General features: G+C 40.0%; 1 protein-coding gene across 2 annotated transcripts in view; it reads left to right on the top strand.

Annotated features, from left to right (window-relative positions):
- The window catches only part of CD28 (CD28 molecule), a 163504-nt gene that overhangs the window by 110679 nt on the left and 36386 nt on the right, over window positions 1–16439 (top strand). For both annotated transcript variants that reach the window (XM_053690929.1, XM_053690934.1), the window contains 2 exons: window positions 791–856; window positions 3022–3366. In XM_053690929.1, coding sequence (XP_053546904.1) covers window positions 791–856; window positions 3022–3366 — 411 coding nt within the window. The remainder of the gene's footprint in view (window positions 1–790; window positions 857–3021; window positions 3367–16439) is intronic.

Genomic DNA, 16439 nt, shown 5'->3' with positions numbered 1-16439 from the left:
CTTTAAATCTGGTGATCCACAATGGTATTTGGCAATATTCTACTGTTTTGTTTCACGTTATTAGATTATTCTGCACAATTTTTCTGACTATGGGGTAGATTTAACATCCTTTAGGCTCGCCGGAAACAGCAGTTATGAAGCAGCGGTCTAAAGATCGCTGCTCCATAACTTGTCCGCTGCCTCTGAGGTTGCGTTCTTCATTCCGCCCAATTTTATACGATCGGCTGATTGACACCCCCTGCTAGCGGTCGATTGGCTGCAAATCTGCAGGGGGCGGTATTGCACAAGCAGTTCTGGTGAACTGCTTGTATAATGATAAATGCAGACAGCGTATGCAGTCGGCATGAGCGTAAATCTACCCCTAAATGTAATTTTTAAAGTGGGAATGAAACATTCATTTTTGCCACTAGTTGTATGGCTCCCTTTGTTGTATCAAACCTATGTTTTCCAGTATTTTTGTCATGTCTCATTTTCCCAGATTCTATAAGTGTTTAACCCAAGGAACTACTTTTCATAGATACTTTACAGCACTTGGTTTTGTGATGGTTTTGCATTTACCTGTCACACAATGTTACTCATCTACTTGTTCCCATGTGCAACACACAGAAGACCTACAGTTGACAGCTGGATGTCTCTTGAAATAAATGAGTTAACCTTACCTCTAATGATTATCACTATATCAAACTTTGTCATGCTATGAATAGTTTTCAATAGTGATGTAATTCGCTGTTAGCCCTTACGACTCATGACGTAATGTAATTCATGCTGAAATATATTCTATTTGTTGTAGGAATATCATCTTCCTGTTCTATATTCACACCAGACTTGTTAGCACGCAGCATATCTTTGTCCAGTGGTGAGTATTTAACAAAAGCTAATTATTATATATATATATGAAGGGGTTGTGAACCCCGAAAACGTTACAATAAAGTAAATTGTGGAAGACCTGAGAGTGCATTTACCTTTGTTCATATATATATATATATATATATATATATATATATATATATATATATATATATATATTTGTAATCATGTGAGGAGTGTCACTATCCACCAATAGGTTTCTGTCCAGCTGGTATATGAAGCACAGTATGTTTATGTATAGCTGATACTATGGGGTCGATTTATCAAGCTGCGGTAGACAGGGTCGCGTATGTTCCGCTGCCGGATTTCAGCATTGCACAAGAATGCAATTTTGCGCTCTTGTGCAATGCCGCCCTCAGCCCGCGCACAGCCAATCATGCACGGGCAGGAGCTGTCAATCTTCCCGGTCAGACGAGACTGGGGAGATTGAAATTTGCCACGTAAAAGGTGGCGAAAAGTGAGATACGGAGTGCATGTTCTCTTGTGAGAATCTGCAGTCTTAGGGTGTCAAAGGCTGGCGAAAGCCTTTGTTAAATCGACTCCCTATATGTGTATCCAAGATACTAAGTGCATAATATCAGTAAGAACAAGTACCATTATAGATCAAATTGTAATAGTGGACCTACTCAATTTTTTTGGGCACCCCAAAGGTAACTCTGTAGTAATGATATTAATGCTGCTCTGTATAATGATTTTGAGCACAGATAGATGGACCTTCCACCTGCACTAATAAAAGTCTCTCCTGCATTAGGACTGTACACATTCTGTACATGCCTATGTATAGACTGATTACTATAGACCCACGACTTAAGTCCTGGTGCCACCACACCTGATGCACCAATGGTAGTTCCGCCCCTGATTGTAATCCCCTAAAATGATATGGCCTGGCTAACTATAAATGGTTTGTACGCAGAAAATGTTTATGGGTCTGGTGACACATCCCTTTTAAAATGCTACACTGATTAGATTGTTGGTTATTGGTGTAGTGCATGGGTGTCAAACTTATTTGAATCCCGGGCCATTTTCCATACAAGTGCAACCCACGTGGGCCACAAACTACCTACATATCTTGCCATTGCTAAACAAAGCAGTGGTGTTTGTTATAACCCACATTTTAAAAGATTGTGTTTTGAAACTCCTAATTAACTTTCTCCGGCTTGATGCAACATGCTTTAACGCTTTTAAGACGATGACACACACAATCCATCAGTGCTATTTTCTTCTCTAGCAGCCTTGTTCCGAGTGCGCTCACAGTTTAGCACACGCATGCGCATAGTATAACATTTCCTCTGCATTATAAATAGTGGTTTACAATGCTGTCAGCATAGCGACCCACTGTTTATAAAGCGATTGACATATACCTGTTGTATAAAATATAAAATAAATACATATAAAATATATATCAAATATAAAGTATGTGATTTTAGTGAAAGAGAACATTATTGAAAGGAATGGGCAAAAATGATGCGTGAAATCAGTGCTGCCATAATAATAAACAAATATAAAGAAGTGCTGGATGTGCCAAATAAGTCATTATGCACTTATCTTTGTTTGCCTTTTTCTTTTTAATAACAATGTTACTCGTTAAAGCTGAGGGGTTTTAATGATCTCGCTAACATAGTGCAGCTGCTCACTATACAAGTGAATCACAATGCCAGAACAAAGGGATACAGTCATTATAATGGAGAGCTGATTGGAGGTTGCACGTATGCGCATCCCTAATATATATATGTCACCCAGAAAAAAATGAAGAAAACAAGGTTTAAATGAATTCAAACATTTTTAGATTCCAGTATGTTCATATATTGTGATACAGAAAAAAGCCTGTACTTACAAGGGGCTTAATTAGAAGTGCTGTGCAAACGGTTTTGCGCTAGCACAATCGTGTTTTGTGAGTCATTTTAATTCCGCTGATATTACAGTTTTAAAAATTCATGAAATTTGCAGATAAATTCTGATTGGCCCCAACGTGAGATAAATGTATTTTGTTAGATATACTGTGTATGTGTCATGTTTTTACACCCGCTCTTTTATTTTCAGACTTCAGCTGACCATCTGATACAGCCAAACACAGGCTAGACTTTCTCAAAAGCCTGACTTTGAATCTATATTTATTTATTTGCCACAGTTTAGCTGTTCTGTTCTTTTTTTTAGGCAGCACAGATGGAACAAATTCATCAGTTCTCATTGCCTATAAAAGCATCAGCATAACATTTCACGGAAACTTTACGGACAAAAAAAAAGAATATCACGTAGCACTGCGCAGAGGAGTAAATAACGCCAAGAGTGTGTGTATGGGATCCTTCAACTCTTCCTATCAGCCATTTACAATTACCAAAGACATTAACTGCACTGTGATCCCTAATGCAACCAGTGTCACCTTTAACCTATGGGGTCTTACAGAAGCACATACAGATATTTACTATTTCTACAAGGAGGACATGCACCCACCCCCTTACACCTGTAGCAGAGACAATGGCACAATTATACATGTAAAAGGTAAGCCAGCTTCAGACAGAAAGTGTCTGCATGAGGCACATTGGGAAAAGATTTAACATTGGGTATTGTTAATTTTGGTCATCTAACAAATCGGTGCAGATCCTCATTGCAAGTGGACAGAAAACAAGGGGGTAGATTCTATTCAATCTGAAAAGCGCACCACTTATCAAAAAATTCCCATAACAGTAATTGAACATTCTGCATATAATAAGATTGATTCAACCCCCTGTTATGTATGCACAATAGGTATTACATATTCATACAGCATGAATTGTGCGCTACAATGCTTAGAACCATAGACCAATTAGGCAACTACCGCTGGCTACCTCGCCTCAGAGGGGAGACTTTCTGGTTGCTCAAGTGAAACCTTAAAGGGACATGAAAACAAAACTTTCTTCCATGATTCAGATAGAACATACAGTTTAAAACAACTTTCTAATTTACTTATATTAGCTCATTTGCTTCATTCTCTTGGCATCCTTTGTTGAAAAGTATGCCTAGGTAGGCTTAGGAGCTGGGAGCTAGCTGCTCATTGGTGGCTGCACATATATACCTCTTATCATTGGCTACTAATGTGTTCAGCTAGCTCCCAGTAGTGCATTGCTGCTTCTTCCATAAAGGATACCTAGAGAATGAATCAAAATTGATAATAGAAGTAAATTGTAAAATTGCTTGGAATTGTATGCTTTATCTGAATCATGAAAGAGCAGATTTAGGTTTCTTGCCCCTTTAAAGAACACTCCCTTTCATTGTGTTCTGTATGATTGGATAAGCTGTACAAACACTCATACACTATACAGGGGCAACATGATAGAGTTAGGGTTGCCACAAAGCTTTTTTTTAATCAATAGTGATGGTATTTTTAAGGTACAGTACAAAGTTAAAAATAAAAATTAAATATAGAAAGGATGATATCATGGTAAAGCCTCTTCTAAGTTTGTTAAAATCTAATTATAAACCAATGATTATTTAAAATCAGCCCTGTTTAATTATTTATGCAAATGTATGCTAATCAGCATGGCCGGTATTTTTTCCAGATAATGTGGCAACCTAAGATAGGGTCTTTTCACAGTTGTGAAAATATGCAGAGATGATGATCATGTAAAGCCTATGCAGGTTGAGATAGTTGTCTTGAGAAATAACCTTCAAGTAGACTAATTTCTAAATGCAAATAGATGTACACTTATCATGTATATCCCTAATAGGTTTATGTTGTTGTTTTTTTGCCAACGTTCTATGAAGTAAGAAGTAAATAACCGACTTTGAGTCAACTTGTCAAATCCAGACACCTTTAGAGCTGAAGTTGGGGCTTTAAAGAAGCTTGTATTTCACCTGCTGTCAGCCTAACTAACACGTCTCAGATGTAAATGTTTAGAAGCAGACACAGCTGTCAGAAATTAGTTAGTTACATTTTTAATATTATAATTTATTTATAGGGCGCCAACAGATTCTGCATCACCATAAACATGAGTGGAATATACACTAATTACATTTAGAAGAGGTAATAATAGATCAGTTGAATGGGTAAAGTGTCCTGTCTGTGCATGAAGGTGAGTTACAGGACAGCTGTGAGCGTAGATGCTAAGGAGGTGCAAGGAGAACTGATGATGGAAGCAAAGGAACTTGGATAAAAAACGGTTAGCCACATAGTATGTATCCCTGAACAGTAGAGATTTTATGGAGCGCTTAAAACTTTGAAAGCTAGAGGAGTCTTATGGACCGAGGCAGAGGATTCCACAACATTGGGGCCAATCTGGAGATATCCTTTAGATTGGAATGTGAGGAGATAACTTAAAGTGACATGAGCCCACAACGTCATTCAATTACTAGTGGGACTATCACTCCTGGCCAGCAGGAGGAGGCAAAGAGCACCACAGCAAAGCTGTTAAGGGTCACTCCCCTACCCATAATCCCCAGCCATTATCTTTGCCTCTGTCAATGGAGGAGGTGAAGTTTGGTGTCTGAAGAATTGAATTCCTTTTTTGGGTACTTTTCCCTGCAAGCAAGGATTTGGGTTTAGCTGAGTCCACGTTAATCTCTTCAATAGAGTAGTGGTGGCTTTTAAGCAGTTAGGAAGTTGTGAGGTGGTCCTTACATTCGCCTAAATTACGAGTTTGGTGTTAGCCTTAAAAAGCAGCGTTGAGAGGTCCCAAAGCTGCTTTTTAATACCCGCTGGTATTATGAATCTGACCGGTACAGGTGTACCACTCACTTTTCTTCCGCGACTCGAGGCTACCGCAAATCCCCTTACGTCAATTGCGTATCCTATCTTTTTAATAGGATTTGCCTAACGCTGGTATTACGAGTCTTGGAAGAAGTGAGCGGTAGACCCTCTCCTGACAAGACTCCTACCGCATTTAAAAGTCAGTAGTTGAGTTTTATGGGCTAACGCCATAACATAAAGCTCTTAACTAAAGTGCTAAAAAGTACACTAACACCCATAAACTACCTATTAACCCCTAAACCGAGGCCCCCCCACATCGCAAACACTAAAATAATTTTTTTTAACCCCTAATCTGCCGACCGGCCGCCACCTACATTATACCTATGAACCCCTAATCTGCTGCCCCTAACATCTCCGACACCTACATTATATTTATTAATCCCTAATCTGCCACCCCCAACGTCGCCGCCAACTACCTATAATTATTAACCCCTAATCTGCCAACCGGACATCGCCGCCACTTTAATAAATGTATTAACACCTAAACCGCCGCACTCCCGCCTCGCAAACACTAGTTACATTTTATTAACCCCTAATCTGCCCCCCCAAAGTCGCCGACACCTACCTACATTTATTAACCCCTAATCTTCCGACCCCAACGTCGCCGCTACTATAATAAATTTATTAACCCCTAAACCTAAGTCTAACCCTAACCCCCCTAACTTAACATAATTAACATAATTAAATAAATGAATCCTATTTAAAGCTAAATACTTACCTATAAAATAAACCCTAAGCTAGCTACAATATAACTAATAGTTACATTGTAGCTATCTTAGGGTTTATATTTATTTTACAGGTAAGTTTGTATTTATTTTAACTAGGTAGAATAGTTATAAAATAGTTATTAACTATTTAATATCTACCTAGCTAAAATAAGTACAAAATTACCTGTAAAATAAATCGTAACCTAAGTTACAATTACACCTAACACTACACTATCATTAAACTAATTACCTAAACTACCTACAATAAATTACAATTAAATTTAATAAACTAAATTACGAAAAAAACAACACTAAATTACAGAAAATAAAAAAAAATTACAAGAATTTTAAATTAATTACACCTCATCTAATACCCCTAAAAAAATAAAAAAGCCCCCCAAAATAATAAATCTTCCCTACCCTATACTAAATTACAAATAGCCCTTAAAAGCGCCTTTTGCGGGGCATTGCCCCAAAGTAATCAGCTCTTTTACCTGTAAAAAAAAAATACAATACCCCCCAACATTACAACCCACCACCCACACACCCCTACTCTAAAACCCACCCAATCCCCCCTTAAAAAAACCTAACACTAACCCCCTGAAGATCACCCTACCTTGAGCCATCTTCACCCAGCCGGGCACAAGTGGTCCTCCATACGGCAGAAGTCTTCATCCGATCGGGGCAGAAGAGGTCCTCCAGACGGCAGAAGGCTTCATCCAGACAGCATCTTCTATCTTCATCCTTCCGGAGCGGAGCGGGTCCATCTTCAATCCAGCCAACGCGGAGCATCCTCTTCAAACAAAGTCCTAATGAAGAATGAAGGTTCCTTTAAATCCAAGATGGCGTCCCTTGAATTCCGATTGGCTGATAGAATCCTATCAGCCAATCGGAATTAAGGTAGGAAAAATCCTAGCCAATCGGATTGAAGTGCAATCCGATTGGCTGATCCAATCAGCCAATAGGATTGACCTTGCATTCTATTGGCTGTTCCAATCAGCCAATAGAATGCGAGGTCAATCCTATTGGCTGATAGCATCAGCCAATAGGATTTTTCCTACCTTAATTCCAATTGGCTGATAGGATTCTATCAGCCAATTGAAATTCAAGGGACGCCGTCTTGGATGACGTCATTTAAAGGAACCTTCATTCTTCGTTAGGACTTCGTTTGAAGAGGACGCTCTGCATCGGCTGGATTGAAGATGGACCCGCTCCGCTCTGGAAGGATGAAGATAGAAGATGCCACCTGGATGAAGCCTTCTGCCGTCTGGAGGACCTCTTCTGCCCTGATCGGATGAAGACTTCTGCTGTATCGAGGACCACTTGGGCCCGGCTGGGTGAAAACGGCTCAAGGTAGGGTGATCTTCAAGGGGGTAGTGTTAGGTTTTTTTAAGGGGGGATTGGGTGGGTTTTAGAGTAGGGGTGTGTGGGTGGTGGGTTGTAATGTTGGGGGGTATTGTATTTTTTTTTTACAGGTAAAAGAGCTGATTACTTTGGGGCAATGCCCCGCAAAAGGCCCTTTTAAGGGCTATTTGTAATTTAGTATAGGGTAGGGAAATTTTATTATTTTGGGTGGCTTTTTTTATTTTATTAGGGGGATTAGATTAGGTGTAATTAGTTTAAAATTCTTGTAATTCTTTTTTATTTTCTGTAATTTAGTGTTTTTTTTCTCGTAATTTAGTTTATTTAATTTAATTGTAATTAATTGTAGGTAGTTTAGGTAATTAGTTTAATGATAGTGTAGTGTTAGGTGTAATTGTAACTTAGGTTAGGATTTATTTTACAGGTAATTTTGTACTTATTTTAGTTTGATAGTTATTAAATAGTTAATAACTATTTACTAACTATTCTACCTAGTTAAAATAAATACAAAGTTCCCTGTAAAATAAAAATAAATCCTAAGCTAGCTACAATGTAACTATTAGTTATATTGTAGCTATCTTACGGTTTATTTTATAGGTAAGTATTTAGTTTTAAATAGGATTAATCTATTTAATTATGTTAAATTAATTTTGTTTAATTTAAATTATATTTAAGTTAGGGGGGTGTTAGGGTTAGACTTAGACTTAGGTTTAGGGGTTAATAACTTTATTATAGTGGCAGTGACGTTGGCGGCAGCAGATTAGGAATTAATAAATTTAATATAGTTGCTGCGACATTGGGGGGGCAGATTAGGGATTAATAACTATAATGTAGGTGTCGGTGATGTTGGGGGCAGCAGATTAGGAGTTTATAATTATAATGTAGGTGGTGGCGGTGTCCGGAGCGGCAGATTAGGGGTTAATAATATAATGCAGTTGGCGACGATGTTGGAGGCGGCAGATTAGGAGTTAATAAGTGTAAGATTAGGGGTGTTTAGACTCGGGGTTCATGTTAGGGTGTTAGGTGCAGACATAAAACTAATTTCCCAATAGGAAACAATGGGGCTGGACGCTGCTTTTTTGCAGGTGTTAGTTTTTTTTTCACCCAGCTCAGCCCCATTGTTTCCTATGGGGAAATCGTGCACGAGCATGTTTAGCCAGCCTACAGCTACCGTAAGCAACGCTGGTATCGAGGTGAGATGTGGAGCTAAATTTTGCTCAACGCTCACTTTTCTGAGGCTAACGCCAGCTTAAAGAAAACTTGTAATACCAGCGTTGTTTAAAGGGAGTGGTAAGAAAAAAAGTAGTACTAGCCCCGCAAGCCTTACCGACAAAAACTCGTAATCTAGCCGTTTGTTTCCTAACATATTGCTGCACTAGTTATAGAAAGCCAGAATTTGTTACTCTGTTCTTTCTTTTTTCTACAGGTCTCTGTAAGGACTATGTGTCCTTTTACGCCTTGTAAGCTGTCTCCCTACCGGACAGCTAGACTGCAGGTAAGTGCTTTTGGCTACTAGGTACTGGGGACTTGCACTTAAGAAGATTTTAAACAAAAGAAGGGCTGCAGATTTTATATGGGACAAACAAATCCTTTTTATAAGATTTTATTAGGCAGGATGCAGGCACTTTTTGATGTGACATGGAGACTATGGGGTTAATCTTTTCTCTGGGTGTGGAAAGAATAACTGCTAATGCTTATGACTTATTTGTGGCTCGCATACTTTAATCAGATTTATATTGGAGAATTTATGGTATGTGTGTGTGGCTACAATCTTGGTGCTTCTGTTTCTGTCACGATCAGCAGGAGCGGGTTTGCACTATGACAGCCTTTAGAAATGCGCACTTTTATTTTTGCTGCGCAGTTTCTTGTAGGCTGGTCATGTGATTTCAGCATCTTCCGCTTTCAGCCTTAGAGCGGAGCGGCCCCTTCTTGTTCCAGCATCTCCGGTAATCGCTCGATCAGCAGGAGAGTCCCTTGTCATTTGCCGGCGTCGGATTTATTCCGGAGGTCAGGTTGGCACCTCAGCATGTAACTGAGGTGTAGAGGTACTTAGTTTGTTTTTTTGGTATCACGCAATTCTGCTTAATAGCGTATATTACTCTGAGGGAAATGAAAGAGAAAGTTTCGTACCAGCTGTGCATGCACCTCCAGTGCATCAATATATCACACAGCGATCCCAACAAACCCCCACCTCTTCAGATGCAGAAGCAAATGGAAAAAGAAGGCAATACCTCAATCCTCAGTACACCCGGAGCTATGCTCAATCCCCTTGTGACGGTAAGTGAGCTGGATACCTCTGCCTTCCTGCGCCAGGTGCTTTCGGACTTCGGCGTCCTCACCTCTCGTGGCATCTACTTTTGGCATATCCCTCTGCTCTCACTAGTCTTCAACCTGTGACGTCATCTGGGAAAATGGGGTAGGTGGATCGCTGGTAAGGAAAACAATCGCAGCAGCAGCAAAGCTGACGATAACCTGGGCAAGCTGGTAACGTAAATAGGCAAAAAAGGAATGAGTCCAGTTCTGTGAAATCATCAAAATTTATTTGACAACTTTAAAAGGATCCAAATTGATGAAACAACAGCATCACAAAAAAAGCGTTCTTTCAAAAAAAGCGTTCACCAAATGGCTTGCGCGTTTCGGCACTTAGCCGTAATCATAGCCTAACTGGTTACGTTCTAGCACACTATTTAAACTAACAGCTCAATGTTAATAGGTTAAAAACAAAACACACCTCTCTGACTTACACCTGTTTGATAGTTAATTAGACCGCTCTATGCCTGAAACTGCAGCGTACACTGTTTATTTGAATGGAATACAATGTACAAATTTTAACTATACAAAGAGAAGAAAAATATATAATCAATATTTGCTCAAAATACAAACCAAACACTGCTGTTAAACAGATAGGGCAAATAATAAATACTATTATGTTCCTTTCTCTGTGGAAGTTTTTCCTGTTCCAGACCGTGTGACGGTTATTATTTCACAGGAATGGGAGAAGCCAGGGATACATTTCTCCCTATCTCCCATTTTTAAAAGATGTTTCCTGTTGCTGACTACATTAAGGATTCATGGTGCACAGTGCCTAAAGTAGAAGGGGCTATTTCTACTCTGGCTAAGAGAGCTACGATTCCTATAGAGGATAGCTGCTCTTTTAACGATCCCATGGACAAGAAGCTGGAGGTTTATTTGAGAAAGATGTATGTTCATGAAGGTCTTCAATGGCAACCAATCTTATTGGTGTGACACCTTGTCTGAATCTATTTTAGTAGAGACTTTATTGGAGGAGATACAAGATAGGATTAAGGCTCTCAAACTAGCCAATTCCTTTATTTCTGATGCTAACATGCAAATTATTAGATTGGGAGCTAAGATGTCAGGTTTCACTGTCCTAGCCCACTGGGCTTTGTGGCTAAAATCTTGGTCAGCTGATGTTACTTCTAAGTCCAAGCTTCTGGTACTTCCTTACAAGGGTAAGACCTTGTTTGGACCTGGTCTGGCAGAAACAATTTCTGATATTACAGGGGGTAGAAGGGTCTTTTCTACCACAAGACAAGAAGAATAAACCTATGGGATGTCAAAGTAATTTTTGTTCCTTTCATAAGTTCAAAGGTCAAAAGTCTTCCTCTCCCTCTTTCAAGCAGGAGCAGTCCAAGTCTTCTTTGGAAGCCCAATCAGTCTTGGAATAAGGGGAAGAAATCAAAGAAACCCTCTGCTGAGTCTAAGTCAGCATGAAGGGTCAGCCCCCGATTTGGGATCGGATCAAGTGGGGGCAGACTTTCCCTGTTTTTTTTAAGCATTGATACGAGATGACTTAGATCCCTGGGCTGTGGCTATAGTATCTCAGGGTTACAAAATAGAATTCAAAACTTTCTCTCCCAGGGGCAGATTCCACCTCTCAAGATTATTTGCAGACCATGTAAAAAGAGAGGCATTCTTGAACTGCGTTAGGATCTTTTCTCCCTGGGAGTGATTGTTCCAGTTCCAGTAAGGGAACAGGGTCTAGGATTTTATTCAAATCTGTTTGTGGTTCCCAAAAATGATGGAACTTATCAACCCATTTTAGACCTAAAGTGCCGCAACTAATTTCTCAGGGTACCGTCCTTGGTTCAATTCTTCCTTTGGTCCAAGAGGGTCAGTTCATGACAACCATAGACCTGAAGGATGCGTATCTTCATGTTCCCATCCACAGGGATCATCACAAATTCCTGAGATTTGCTTTTCTAGACAAGCACTTTCAGTTTGTGGCGCTTCTGTTTGGCCTTGCCACAGGTCCCAGAATTTTCTCAAGGTTCTGGGGGCTCTCTTGGCAGTGGTCAGGTCTTGGGGAATTGCAGTGGTGCCCTACCTGGATGACATATTGGTTCAGGTGCCACCTTTTCAACAAGCAAACTCTCATACAGAGATCTTGTTGTCTTTTCTACATTCCCACGGATGAAAACTGAATCTGGAAAAGAGTTCCCTTGTTCATGCTACAAGGGTGGTTTTCTTAGGGACCATAATAGATTCCCTATTTATGAAAAATTTTCTGACAGAGGTCAGAAAATCCAAAATTCTCTCCTCTTGCCTTTATCTACAGTCTACTGTTCGGCCATCAGTGGCTCAATGTATGGAGGTAATTGGTCTGATGGTCGCTTCCATGGACATCATTCCGTTTGCTCGATTCCATTTGAGAGCTCTGCAATTATGCATGCTCAGACAATGGAATGGAAATCATTTGGATCTATCTCAGAGGATAGATTAAGACCAGTCGACAAGAGACTCTCCCCCGTGGTGGCTTTCTCAGAATCATCTGTCTCAGGGAACATGCTTCCAGAGACCTTCCTGGGTGATCGTGACCACGGACGCCATCCTGCTAGGCTGGGGAGCAGTCTGGGATTCGTTAAAGGTGCAGGGACTATGGACTCGGGAGGAGTCTGCTCTCCTCATAAACATCTTGGAGTTGAGAGCGATTTACAATGCTTTGATGGCTTGGCCTCAATTGTCCTTAGCCCAGTTTATCAGGTTCCGGTCGGACAACATAACCTCAGTGGCTTACATCAACCACCAGGGAGAAACTCAGAGTTCCTTAGCCATGAGGGAGGTGGCTCGGATTATTCTGTTGGCGGAAGCTCACAATTGTTATCTATCTGCCATCCACATTCCAGGAGCAGACAACTGGGAAGTGGATTTCCTGAGAAGACAGACATTTCATCCCGGGGAGTGGGCTCTCCATGCGGAGGTGTTCTCCAGGTTAACCCTGAAATGGGGGGTGCTGGAGTTGGATCTGATGGCGTCTCAGCAAAACGTCAAGCTTCCAAGGTACGGTTCAAGATCAAGTGATCCACAGGCAGCTCTGATAGATGCTCTGGCAGTTCCTTGGGTGTTCGGTCTAGCATATCTGTTTCCTCCGCTTGTGCTCCTTCCACAAGTCATTGCTCGTATCAAACAGGAGAGAAACGTTGGTAATTCTTATAGCCCCTGCATGACCTCGCAGGATCTGATATTCAGACCTAGTGAAGATGTCTTCACTGCCACCTTGGAGGTTGCTTCTGAGGAAGGACCTTCTAACTCAGGGTCCATTCCTCCATCCAAATCTCGTTTCTCTGAAGCTGACTGCTTGGAGATTGAACGCTTAGTTCTGGCTAAGCGTGGGTTTTCTGAATCGGTTATTGAGACTATGCTGCAGGCTTGCAAGCCTGTTACTCATAAAATTTACCATAAGGTATGGCATAAATACCTTTATTGGTGTGAATCCAAAGGCTACTCCTGGAGTAGGGTCAGGATTCCCTTTGTCCTTTCTCCAAAAAGGTCTGGAGAAAGGGTTGTCAGTCAGTTCTCTGAAAGGTCAGAATGCTACTTTATCTATTCTTTTACATAAGCGTCTGGCAGAGGTGCCAGATGTTCAATCTTTTTGTCAGGCACAGGTCAGAATCAGGCCTGCATTTAAACCTGTTGCTCCTCCTTAGAGCCTTAACCTTGTTCTTAAAGATTTGCAGCAGGCTCGGTTTGAGCCAATGCATTCCATAGATATTAAGCTGTTATCTTGGGAGGTTTTATTTCTTATTGCTATTTCTTCTGCTCTGAGAGTTTCTGAACTCCCATGCTTTGCAGTGTGATTTGCCTTACCTTATCTTTCATGCAGATAAGGCGGTTCTTCGTACTAAATTGGGGTTCCTTCCTAAAGAGGTTTCAGATAGGAATATTAATCAGGAAATTGTTGTTCCTTCTCTGTGTCCCAATCCTTCTTCTCATAAAGAACGTCTGTTGCACAACTTGGATGTTGTGCGTGCTCTAAAATTCTACCTACAGGTGATTAAGGCTTTTTGCCAGTCTTCTGCCCTGTTTGTTTGTTTATAGGGGAGTCTACCAGATCCGCTAAGGAGAGAATTATTGAACATAAGAGCAATATTAGAACCGGTAATGTAAAAGCCCCCCTAGCTGCCCACTTTATAAAAGCAAACCATCCTATAAGTCAGTTGAAATTTCAAATAATTGACAAAGTTGATATCCCACGTAGAGGAGGGGATAGAGAAATTCTATTAAAACAAAAAGAAGCATATTGGATATATGAATTGGGGAGTCTGGAGCCTAAAGGTTTGAATGGAGACTGGGACCTCACAGTATTTCTATGATTATTACTGTTAAGATGTAAATTATAATTCATTGTTGTGAAGGTTTGATAAGAAAATAGTAATTTAACTAATCATGGAAATACTATCATGTATATGGAATAGGTAATGTATAAGTGTAAGTTTAAGTTATGAGTAAGTTAAAGTGTTGGATAAGAAAGTGTTAAATACACTTGAGCACCACCTAGTGGTATACATGTATATAAGTCACTTGTTAGTTTGTATCAGGTATGGCATGAATAAGGGAGACTAATCCCGAAACGTTGCCTTTTTTACCTCCTTAATAAATGAATTAATATCTGCTGTCACCTGCCTGCTTTTTTCTTCTGTTTGTTTGTTTATCAGAAAAGCGTAAGGGTCAGAATGCTACTGCTACTTTTCTTTCCCTCTGGTTGAGAAGTATAATTCGTTTTGCTTATGAGACTGCTGGACAGCAGCCTCCTGAGAGAATTACAGCTCATTCCACTAGGGCTGTCTCCTCTTCTTGGGCTTTCAAAAATGAAGCTTCTGTGGAACAGATTTGCAAGGCTGCAACTTGGCCCTGTCTGCACACTTTTTCCAAATTTTTCAAATTTGATACTTTTGTCTCGGCTGAGGCTTCTTTTGGGAGAAAGGTTCTTCAAGTGGTGGTGCCTTCTGTTTAGGTCTGCCTGTCTTGTTCTCCCTCCCTATTCATTCTGTGTCCTCTAGCTTGGGTATTGGTTCCCACTAGTAATTGAATGACGTTGTGGACTCTCCATATCTTAGGAAAGAAAACTAAATTTATGCTTACCTGATAAATTTCTCTCTTTCCGGATATGGAGAGTCCACAACCCTGCCCTTTCTTAAGACAGTTATTTTTGACTAAACCTCAGACACCTCTATACCTTTGTGTTATTCTTTATTCCATGTCCCTTTGGTCAAATGACTGGGGATTATGGGTAGGGGAGTGACACTTAAGAGCTTTGCTGTGGTGCTCTTTGCCTCCTCCTGCTGGCCAGGAGTGATATTCCCACTAGTAATTGAGGACTCTCCATATCAGGAAAGAAAGAAATTCATCAGGTAAGCATACATTTTGTTTTCATGATTCAGATAGAGCAGAGATTTTTAAACAACTTTCCAATGTATTTATATTTTCACATTTGCTTCATTCTTTTGGTATTTGTGTTAAAGGAGCAGCAACGTACTACTGGGAGCTCGCAGAACACATCAGTATGCCAATGATGAGGTATATACTGTATGTGCAGACACCAATCAGCAGCTAGCTCCTAAACCTACCTAGGTATGCTTTTTAACAAAGGATACTAAGCAAAGGAAGCAAAATAGTTAATAAAAGTAAATTGGAAAATTATTTAAAATGTTATAATATGAAACAAACATTTTACACCAGCTTACAGGTGGAGTGCTAAATATTGCTTTCATGAAAGTGATATTTGCATTCCACTGTGTAATATTAGCACATGCTAATGTGTGCTGGTATTACAAGTTGTCAGCAATGCGAACGCAACCTCACCTGTACTTTGCTGGGAAGCATTGCACTCATGAGAGTTCCCTTCCATAGGCTCCTATAGGAGCCTCGTTCTGATGCCGTCAGAGACGGAATCAGAACCTAAGCGCAGCAAATGGGGTAAGTAGTGCAGCGATGGCAGCAAATTTAAATATATATGTACATCATTTTATACATATATATTTACGTGTTAATATATATATATATATATATTAACACATAAATATATATGTATAAAATTATGTACATATATATTTATGTGTTAATATGTGTGTATATATATATATATATACACATATTAACACATAAATATATATGTATCTAAGCATATACATATATATTTACTAGGAACACACAGTTCCCATAGACCACAATGTAAAGGCACTTTTCAGTGCCGTTTTTTTTTCTAACACCCCACTCCTGCCAACTTTAGCCCCAAAATACTGCCTAGTGCAGTTATGGGGGCATTTGAGGCATATTTATAAAAAATTAACCAGCGATCTGATCTCTGATGTCTTGGGGTCACAATTGACTCAGATCCTTCTTTCACTCCTCACATCCAGTCTTTGGCCAGTTCCTGCTGCTTCCACCTTAAGAACAACTCCAAAATTTGACATTTCCTCACACTAGACACAACTAAGATTTAAATCCAAACTCCCATCCTTTCCCGCCTTGACTACTGC

This window comes from Bombina bombina, chromosome 1, assembly GCF_027579735.1.
Source record: "Bombina bombina isolate aBomBom1 chromosome 1, aBomBom1.pri, whole genome shotgun sequence".
In the NCBI taxonomy this organism is placed as follows: Eukaryota; Metazoa; Chordata; class Amphibia; order Anura; family Bombinatoridae; genus Bombina; species Bombina bombina.
This window is presented reverse-complemented; position numbering and strand designations above follow the sequence as displayed.